The sequence below is a fragment of the Triticum aestivum genome, chromosome 4B, assembly GCF_018294505.1.
Source record: "Triticum aestivum cultivar Chinese Spring chromosome 4B, IWGSC CS RefSeq v2.1, whole genome shotgun sequence".
NCBI lineage: Eukaryota > Viridiplantae > Streptophyta > Magnoliopsida > Poales > Poaceae > Triticum > Triticum aestivum.
The window spans coordinates 890822-902022 of NC_057804.1; the positions used below are offsets into that span (position 1 = coordinate 890822).

At 49.0% G+C, this 11201-nt stretch overlaps 1 protein-coding gene across 1 annotated transcript; it reads right to left on the minus strand.

Moving 5' to 3' along the window:
* Window positions 1–4359: 4359 nt before the first annotated feature.
* On the minus strand, window positions 4360–6124 carry LOC123090466 (malonyl-coenzyme:anthocyanin 5-O-glucoside-6'''-O-malonyltransferase). The gene has a single exon (XM_044511762.1). It carries the CDS (start codon window positions 5885–5887, stop codon window positions 4520–4522), a length of 1368 nt encoding a protein of 455 aa, XP_044367697.1. The 5' UTR covers window positions 5888–6124; the 3' UTR covers window positions 4360–4519.
* Window positions 6125–11201: the final 5077 nt, after the last annotated feature.

Consider the following 11201-nt stretch of genomic DNA (forward strand, 5'->3'; position numbering starts at 1 on the left):
GGATGATCTGGAGCCCAGACCTTTAACCTCAAAAATTCTTCGGAATCCGGACTCCTCAGCGGGACGGGGTTCAGATTCGATCCCACCCACCCACCACAAACAATATTCCCCAAGCAACTCCGGTCCTCCGGACATATGCGACTTAATGCATGTGCGGCAGCAGCCCCAGGAAACAGTCCACCACTTTTGGGCTAGATTCCTGCTTGTTAAAAATAAGATCAAGGACTGTAGCGACGACGACACAATCTCAGTATTTTGCAACAATTGCATAGATGAAGGGATACTGAATGCCTACTAGAGAAGAAAAAGGACAAGCACAAGCCCAAATGGGAGGGTCCCTTCATCATAGATGAAGTTCTCACTGGAGGAGCCTATCGCTCGCTCAACGCTTCGGATAATCGTTTAGAGCCAAACCCATGGAACGCGGCTCGGCTCCGCAGATTCTACGCCTAAATCCACACTTGTAACCTTTTTCATTTTTTCTCCCTCTCACCCCTCTTTTCTCTTTTGTTTTTTTACTAGTGTTCGGATCAACCGCACACTCAGGGGATATACATCATCAAATGTACATACCCATCATCACCTGGGGGCTTCTTTTTACAGAAGCTTATTATGATTATTATTTTTCGAAGCGTTAAGCTCATCGTATATATGTGTTGTCTACTCATATGTGTCCTGTCTTCGCCATTATATGCACCTTTATGACTTAAGTTTTTGCCAAGCTGGGTTGCCTGGCTCCTGTGCTTATGCCCTACGTTCCCGCTTGTTCGGCTAGGGCATAAAGGGAGTTCCTCTGCGATTGTTACAGCCGGGTTATCGGGACGTGTACCTCCGACGGGTGAAGCCGAAAGCTAGCGTTCTTAAGGGAAAGATTGGTCAGCGGACAAGAGATGAACTACCCACGTTGCAATACACGCCCCCAAATTATAAAGTGTACTGTGATCTCTCCACCACGGTTTATGTATGCGCAAAAACGCATGTTGGCCCAGGGAAAGGAACCCTTAACGGAACTATTCGCTCTGGAAGATGTTTCTTACGATCAAATGTAATATAACATAACTCCCCGAATACAACTTGTCTGTTCAAGAAACTATGACCGGATTGCCTAGTTTCCGAACATACCTTGGTGTTTACCAATGGTTTAAAATATCCGGAAACACTCCAAACCTCAGGTTATGGAGGTCGAAGCATGAAGTCTGCCATGACAATCGTTTTATAATTTGGCTGGAGAAAAGTTTGTTGATAAAGTACATTATTACTTAGACTCAAAAACTTCTTCTTCCTCTAGATCCTCTAGTAGGTTGTCTAGTTTACAATCCTGTTGAGAAAACCTAGCTGATGTTTTCACTTGGTCGTACACTAAGCTAACAAGAATTTCTTGTCCATCTGGTCCCCGAGGTCCGACCCGGGGCATATGATTCGGATCAAGCTTGGTATACTGCGTTTTCACCATGGCCTAGGCTTCTCGAGCGCCTTCCCGACATGCGGATATCTTTCATAGCTCGAAGCGGCGACGAGCTCCCTTGAATAAATTCGCAAGCTCATCTATACTAACGAACTCCCACTTAAATCAACATCCCTCAAATTGTATATGTGATATGTGGTCCAAATCAACTAACTCATGTCTGATCATCACGTGAAATGGGATAGTCTTCAATGGTGAACATCTCTATGTTGATCATATCTACTATATGACTCACGTTCGACCTTTTGGTCTCCAGTGTTCCGAGACGATGTCTGTACATGATGGAAATATGTAGTAGAGCAATAATAAAGTTGTTACTTTATATTTCCTTATTCATGATAAAAGTTTATTATTCATGCTACAATTGTATTGATCGGAAACTTAAATACATGTGTGAATACATAAACAAACACCGTGTCCCTAGTAAGCCTCTACTAGACAAGCTCGTTGATCAAAGATGGTTAAGGTTTCCTAACCATGGACATGTGTTTTCATTTAATAATGGGATCACATCATTAGGAGAATGATGTGATGGACAAGACCCATCCGTTAGCTTAGTATTATGATCGTTCAATTTTATTGTTATTGCTTTCTTCATGTCAAATACATATTTCTTTGATTATGAGATTATGCAACTCCCGGATACCGGAGGAATACCTTGTGTGCTATCAAACGTCACAACGTAGCTGGGAGATCATAAAGATGCTCTACAGGTATCTTCGAAGACGTTTGTTGAGTTGGCATAGATTGAGATTACGATTTGTCACTCCGAGTATCGGAGAGGTATCTCTGGGCCCTCTCGGTAATCCACTCATAAGCTTGCAAGCAAATGACTAAGGAGTTATTGACCGGAGAGGTGTCTTGGTCATGTCTACATAGTTCTCGAACCCTTAGGATCCACACGCTTAAAGTTCGTTGACGCTATAATAGTATTGGGATTGCCTTAAGTAATACCACTGTTTTGGTAGAGGAGAGGAGGGTTTAAATCCAAGAGCGCAATAGGGATGTTAAGAAGGGATTCCCAGAATGGAACCAAAGGCTTTTTTGAAATCAAGCTTTAGGAGCATAGTAATAGTTTACGCGCATCGCAACAACTGTGAAGGTCTGCTCTATAAATAAAGTTTTCCGCAATATTTCTTCCCTTTATGAAGCCTCTTTGATTGCCATGAACGATTAACAAGGAGGGGGTGTTTTTTTCAGTTATGAAAGCAGTGACATCACTTTCGAGTAGAGTAATTGTGTGTTAGGTTGGCCATAGTGGGGGTAACATAAGTGCTATCATGCACTTGTGACTCACAAACATGCTTATCTGGCAAAGAATTAAAGAAGAGAGGAAGAGAGAGAGTTATAATAACATAGGTAGATACCATATCATAATTAATGTTATGCTATATGTGTCATGCATGGCAATAAATAAGACCACATATGATACTACTAACCTATAATACTATGCACTATAGATATAGTATCAAACAGTAGTATCATATGCTTGTGTATGATACTCCGCACTATGACCAGCCTTAAAAGACTTGTCTTAACTAGCAGACAAACATTTGAGGTCTGCTTGCTTTTGGAACGCAATTAGTGAGTTGACTCACTCACACTTTCAACCTTGCTTCACTGGCGATGCATTGCCCGCATGTTGTACACCTCTCCCTTACGTTTGCACATATCACCCCAAATGTTTGAAACGCAATCAGTCAAGTGAATTGCGATTAGTTGCAGTTCGACGAAAATCCACTGAATTTGAAAACAACATACTACAGATGATCCCATTTCAAATTTGACACAGTGACAGCACAATACAAGCATCAGGAGAGCAAGCCTACTTCCATGGTAAATGTGATGCCACTCAGATGCTCTTCTTGTTTTTTAGGTCGCGGAAGTAGGAAGCGAGCGAGAGCAGCGTTTTGGCACCTAGGTGCATATGCACCCATTGTCAAAATACACATTTCAAAAAGTTAACAAATTCGGAAGAAAAATCTTACGTGTATATCCGGACATTTTATGTGCGTTCACAAGGTTTCGGTGGAAAATGACGTTTTTTATGGCTTGTGTAAAAAAGATAAAGAAATGCCTCGTGAATAGTTAGAATGAAGCATCAGAAAATGTCTTTTTTACACAAGCCACAAAAAACGCCGTTTTTCACTGAAACCTTGTGCACGCACATAAAATGTCCGGATATACACGCGGGGTTTTTGTTCCGAATTTTTCAACATCTCGAAATGTGTATTTCGACATTGGGTGCATATGCACCTAGGAGCCGAAGGCAATTAATAGCATTTTATAGCTAAACCGAAGAAATACGATCATCTTGAGGATTCCCATCTTTCGTTAAGCCCCTTAGCAACACTCATCAATAAATCAAAGCACCCATTGACGCATCTTGAGGATAGAAACGCATCACAGAGTAGAGGTGACGGAATAGTGCAACTGATTTTGATTTCCCTTTGTTTCTCGCTTAATGGGTTTAATGAGTGAATTGACTGTCATTTTCAGAACCTTGCTTGCTGACTTCACCGGTGATGAATGAACTGGTACTACACCGGTGTTCTCCAACAGATGCATAAAAATTTTGCGTCCTAAAATAGTTCCAGCCCATCATTGTAGCACTTTTAGTGCGCCGGACCCAACATTGCTTTAGCAGAAGTCCAAAAGCGTGCATAAAACACAGTGTAAATTATGAAGCGCGCCCAATCCGAAGCTCAAAATATGCTGCACGCGATAGCGTTTTTCAGCGCGCGTCCAAAAACTTTTAAAAAACTTTTAGCACTACAGCTTCTGCTGGAGCTGTTCGGCGCAAAAAAAAACTTTTTAGTGCGCGGAGCTTTTTTTGAGCGCCTGATGGAGATGCTCTGAATGAACCTCTACGTTTGCACACATCACACACCAACTTATTACTTGGTTGAAATTCAATGAAAATTCAGTGAAGATGAAAATAACATACTTCCATACATATAATCCCATTTCAAATTTGACATATCATCACAACTTCACAAGAGCAAAAGCCAGCTCGTGGTCACCACACACACACGGACACACGGGCGATGTCAGTCACACGCTCTTCTTGTTGTTGAGGAGCTCGGCGAAGCAGGAGGCGAAAGCTTCCATGGCGTCCGGCGGCAGCACCACGCCGACCTCGACGCCGCCCAGGCCGTCGGGGCTCTCGGCCAGGGACACCGTGCCGGGGGTCATCTCGATGGACACCATGTCCACCCTGCACGGCTTCCCCCACCCGAAGTCCGTGCCCTCGTACACGCCGTGCCGCGGCGACCCGCCCACCGACATGGGCCGCTGCGGCAGCACCGACATCACCTGTCCCAGCCAACCCTCCGCGCCCTCCAGCACGCCCCGCTCCATCTCCCTGATCGCCGCCCCGATGGCCGCAGCAGCCACCGCCACGCCGCCCGCGTCGTCGGTCGTCATCAGGTCCGACGTCGCGGCCTCCACGAAGCACGGCCGCAGGCAGTTGCCGAAGTACTCGGCCGGGAGCGGCGGCGACAGCCTCGACCGGCACTCCGCCGAGAATAGCATGTGGCTGCGCGCCGCGCCTTCGACGCCCGCGGACCGGCTCCGCAGCAGGCACACCCACGCCAGCGCCGACGCCGCCACGAACGACGACATGTGCGGTGCGCCCTGCGCCGCGGCCGCGTCCTTGATCCCGTCGATCTGGTCGCGCGTCAGCGCGAAGGACGCGATCACCGGAGACGGAGGCGGAGGCCCCTGCGCTTGCGGGGGCGGAGGCGGAGGTCCGGACGCGAGGCGGCTCATCCCGGCGAGCGTCTTGCCGAGCAGGTCGTCGGGGTCGGCGACGAGGGAGCGGTCGAGCACGGGCGGCGGCGGCACGGCTTCGGAATGATCGGCACCGTCGAGGGGCGCCCCGAGGCGGCACGCGGCGGCCCAGGTCCGGACGAAGAGCGTGGCGGAGGCGTCGTCGCAGGCGGCGTGGTGGACGGAGACGCCGACGCAGACCCCGCGGCCGGGGAACACGGTGGCCTGCAGGGCGGCGAGCGCGAAAGCCCCGTCCTTTCCGGGCGGGGGCAGCGCGGGCACGAGCGGGCGCAACAGGCTCAGGTCCCGGGGCCCGGCGGCGACGAACCGGTCGAAGTCGTCCGGGGCCGTGGACTCGGCGAGGACGAGGTGGAGCGCGTCGTGGGCGGTGGAGTAGGAGAGGCGGCGGGCGGCGGGGCTGATGGTGCCGGCGAGCGGGGGGAAGCGGGCGAGCGCGTGCGGCAGGGAGGCGGCGAGCAGCGGGAGCGCGGCGGACGGGTTCGCGTGGCGGTAGAAGAAGAGGCGCTGGACGGGGCCGGTGAAGAGCCAGGCGGCGTCGAAGAAGGTGATGGGGAGGTCCGCGGAGGGGCAGGGCGGCGCCGGCGGCACGCGGAGGCGGTCCAGCACGCGCACTCCCGCCGCTTCCGCCATGGATCTCTTTTTTGGATTGGATGGTTGCTCGATCTGATCTACATTCTACAATGGCTCCTCTCTCTCACTGCCCACCTACCACTACCACTGTCACTATGCTCTGCTTTGCTCTCTTCCCTCGTAAAGAAAAGAAATGCTCTGCTTTGCTCTGTTCCAGCTGCTTGCTTGCTTTGCTGGGCTGTGGCTTACAGGTGGGGTAGGTTTGGCACTAATGATTGAGCTTTTCCTAGCTGTTGATTAGGCACTAATGATGAATGTCAAAGATCCATGAATCCATTCCATCTTCAAGCATCTGCTTATTGTCTAATGATGATATCCTGCACTTCATCTTCACAGCAGAGGTGATGCCAAAATATGAGTGTTGAAATATTAGGCAAGTTAATGAGTAATTTCAGTAAATAATTCATGACTAAACACAACTACTAGCATGCATGTACCAAACATATTATACCTAGTACGAAACAACATAAACATCATCGTCCAACATGCAATAGAAAACACATAGTAAAAGATTGGATCAGATTATGGCGCACGTACTAATCATTTGTAGGTGCCTCCATTGCTGTTGGTACGATGTTGTTGCTAATGATGTTGGTCACCTTTGATGCAAACGGCACTGGACACGACGATGAGTAGCGTCACCTGACTTGGAAGGAAGACAACACGTGGTGACGGACGACGAGCAGTCGCGCAAAGCGCTCTTCAGAAACCTAATTCACCCTCTCACAGCGCGGGATCACAAGAGCGAGAGATTTTGGAGACCTGCTATCTGGCTTGCCGGTGCAAGATGAAGTTTGGGGTGGAGTAGACTACAGCGTCAACGCGTAGAGAGAGGAGGCAAAACCCTAGTTTGATTTTTTTCGTGTGTTTTTGGCCGCCGCCAGTAAGCAATATATATAGGAGCACCAAAGAAGGCATCGTTGCGATGACGATCTCAAACCGACTTGGTTTCCAGTTTGTAAACTTTTCGGACAAGAAACAATTAACTTGTCTACTTATACATGAAAAAATAAAACAACAAAAGGAAGATACGTGTGTCGCTTAGTGTTGTGGATAGAACTCACTGTATAAAGAGGTCTCACACGTCCTCAACTTTCACGATAAGACTAAACTTTAAATCATCACTTACCATTTATTCATATGCCTTGTTTGAGGTTTCAAAAATTATACGTGGACCTAGCCCATTGTCTCTAACACTAAGTGTTAATAATTGCTGGCTCCACATATGTCACTCTTAAGCCATGTATGTGACGTTGAAGATAATCTTGTTATGATTCATTGTGAGTTAGCATAGGTGACCGAATCGTCAACTGGTTTTGATTTTTATATTGATTTGTTACAATAGTGCTAATCCAGTGATCGCCACACCTCTAACCACACCTTCCCTTGTCTCTAACTTTACAAATATTTAATCCACTCTCCCCCATTGATAGGCGATAATGGCAACAATTGTTTGCTCCTCCCCTCCCTGTGTTGCCACTATGGTGGAATGAGGGGCAGGTGACCCTAGTTCTCTGGTGGGCTGTCATAGGTGTTTTAAGGACACTTTTCTCAGTTGCAAGGACACCGTTTTTGATGTGGGGATGGTATCGCGTCAAAATAATATGCCTCTCCTCTCGTCCTATCTTATCTGTGTCGGTGTCGTGGTCGGCGCCGATGAGCAGGTGGCTTAATCGTCTCCCAGAGCTCCGTATCATGTGAGTCTTGACTCTTGTGTCCGATGGTCGATGCTTGACACTCGCCTAAGTGGCACTGACGTCAGACTTTGGTGCCTTGCGGTGGAGCGCATGGCGGGCAGCAGCTTCTCTCTTCTTTGACCATGTTGAAGGAAGTTGATGATGAGATCTAGCACAGGAAGATCCTCGGCCGACATGCCACAAAGCTGTTACCCAACTGTGACGCCCCCGATTCAGTCGTACACTAATCATGCACGCAAATGTGTACGATCAAGATCAGGGACTCAGGAAAGATATCACAACACAACTCTAAAAATAAAATAAGTCATATAAGCATCATATTACAAGTCAGGGGCCTCGAGGGCTCGAATACAAGTGATCGACATAAACAAGTCAGCGGAAACAACAATATCTGAGTACAGACATAAGTCAAACAAGCTTGCCTTAAGAAGGCTAGCACAAACTGGGATACAGATCGAAAGAGGCGCAGGCCTCCTGCCTGGGATCCTCCTAAACTACTCCTGGTCGTCGTCAGCGGGCTGCACGTAGTAGTAGGCACCTCCAGTGTAGTAGTAGTCGTCGACAGTGGCGTCTGGCTCCAGGGCTCCAACATCTGGTTGCGACAACCAGGTAGAATGGAAAGAGAGAAAAGAGGGAGAAAAGCAACCGTGAGTACTCATCGAAAGTACTCGCAAGCAAGGATCTACACTACATATGCATGGGTATATGTGTAAAGAGGCAATATCGGTGGACTGAACTGCAGAATGCCAGAATAAGAGGGGGATAGCTAGTCCTGTCGAAGACTACGCTTCTGGCAGCCTCCGTCTTGTAGCATGTAGAAGAGAGTAGATTGAAGTCCTCCAAGTAGCATCGCATAGCATAATCCTACCCGGTGATCCTCCCCTCGTCACCCTGTGGAAAAGCGATCACCGGGTTGTCTGTGGAACTTGTCTGGATGTGTTTTATTAAGTATCCGGTTCTAGTTGTCATAAGGTCAAGGTACAACTTCGGGTCGTCCTTTTACCGAGGGACACGGCTATTCGAATAGATAAACTTCCCTGCAGGGGTGCACCACATAACCCAACACGCTCGATCCCATTTGGCCGGACACACTTTCCTGGGTCATGCCCGGCCTCGGAAGATCAACACGTCGCAGCCCCACCTAGGCACAATAGAGAGGTCAACACGCCGGTCTAAATCCTATGCGCGCAGGGGTCTGGGCCCATCGCCCATTGCACACCTGCACGTTGCGAGGGCGGCCGGAAGCAGACCTAGCATCGCTTATACAAGAGTAGGCGTTCCAGTCCAATCCGGCGCGCGCCACTCCTTCGCTGACGTCAAGAAGGCTTCGGCTGATACCACAACGCCGAGTGCCCATAACTGTTCCCGCGTAGTTGGTTAGTGCGTATAGGCCAGTGGCCAGACTCAGATCAAATACCAAGATCTCGTTAAGCGTGTTATTATGAAGCAATCGCGAACGCCGACCAGGGGGAAACATCCGAGAAAGTATCCCCGGTGTTCCGCGTTTTCGGACAGATGAACCAGAGGGGGAAAATTGCGTGTTTGCTATGCTAGGGATGTGTGGCGGATAAACGGGCTACGTATCCGGATTCGTCTCGTCGTTCTAAGCAACTTTCATGTAGAAAACATTTTCATCTGAGCTACGGTTTATTTTCTATTAATTTTTAAAGTTTTAAATCATTTTCTAGAATTAACAGATTATTTTAATTCGAAATTGCATTTATGATGTCAGCATGACATCAGCAGTCAGCTTTGACCTTTGACCAGTCAAGCTGACGGGTGGGTCCCGCTTATCATTGATTGAGACTAACTAATCAGGATTAACTAGATTAGTTAGACGATTAGGTTAATAAATCACAATTAATTAAGTTAATTAACTTAGTTAACTAATTAATTAATTAATTAGTTAATCAATTAAGTTATATTATTATTATTATTACTTAATTTTAATCTCTTTTTTTCTAAAACTGTTCTGGGGCGGGCCCCACATGTCAATGGCCCTAGGGGCCTTAGCGGGCACAGGGCGGTGTGGGCGCAGGGGCACGTCCACGAGCGCCCGATAGGGAGCCCGGGCGCTGGCCTCTGGTGAGACCAACAGCGCGGTCACCGGCGCCCACGACGCCGGCCAGGGAAGGCGTCGGAGGTGCGGGACTAAGGCGAGGGGAGCAGGACGGGGTCAGAGCGCCGGAGTTGGCCGCAGGCATGGCGGCGTCGCCGGCGCAGGGTGTGCAGGAGCGGGGCGTCGGGCGCATTCACGATGAGGGGCGAGCAAAGGCGGGAGCGCCGTCGCGCGCGCGCAGTCGACGCGGGCGGCGGGCGACGCACAGGAACGACAGAGGCGAGGGCCGGTGCGGGGGCCGCGGTGAGCGCGTGCTGCCCAGAGCGTGAGCTCCGGCACGCGGGCAAGTGCGCGAAGGCGCCACCGTGGGTGCGGCGCGCGAGGGCAGAGGGGAAGAGGCCGGGGGCCTCACCGCGGGGCGTAGGGACCAAGGCAGCGGGTGTCGAGGAGGAGGTCGGAGACGGCGTGACAGAGAAGAAGCAGGCCGTTGAGGTGGAGAAGGCAGTCCGGCGGGGTAGCGTGGTGGCGCGGGGGCGCCAGCGTTCGGCGGCGACGAGCGGTGGGGACGAGGGGATCGGGATCCCGATCCAGATCCAGAATGGGGGGGGGGGGGGCGAATGGGTGTCGGTGGGGCTAGGGTTTCGTGAGTGGGGGGATATGGGGAGTGAGGGGTGGCCGGTTGGGCCGGCCTGGTGGGTCGTGGCCCAGTTGGGCCGGTGGCCTGCTGGGCCGGAGCCCCGGGTGGGTGAGTGCTTTCTCTTTTATTTATTTTTGTTTTATTTTATATTTCTGTTTTACTGTTTTTATTTTAGTTTCCTTTTGAATTTGGTTTTATAAACTACACCACTGGTTCCTAATTTAGTTTTAATAAGTATGCCACTGCCCCATAAGTTTTTGGCAATAAAACAAATAGTTTAATATTTTATCAAATTGAAAAGGGTAGTTAGTTAAATGTTTTGCTGCTGTTTTAAATATTATAGTGCACTTAAACCTTTTATAAAATAGTGGTTTCTCCACAATAATTACCTATGCATTATTTGGCAACCCCCCAATATTTTAGTTTTAATATTTGAAAATATTTTATTGTTTGCTTGATTTTGAATTTGAATTCGAATAGGTTTCGAACTAACGCAAGATTAGTCACAATAATCGAGGTGACATGGCATCATTAGCGAAGGGTTACTGTAGGTTAATTATCCGGGTGTCACACCAACTCACACGCATGTCGTGTGTGGATAGTTTTAGGCTAAAGTAACTTTGTTTTTAGGCTGTCCATCGTCTTGGTTTCGGCGGTGGCATCCTCATGGCAACGCTGAATAAAGATTCTTCAGATCCTTCTCTAACAAGGCGACCGTTTCTACGGTTGGGGATGGTTTTGGAAACCAGTCTGTTCAAGTAAGGATGGTGTGGCAGTGGCATCCTCATGGTGGACATGTGTCCTCGTGCTCCGCTGTGGCGACGATGTGTGCTTCAACGCAGACACGGAGCTTGGGAGGTAGTCCAGGAGCGGATGTAGATTGTGGTCTGCATCGACGACATCTGAAAGATGGAATGTATG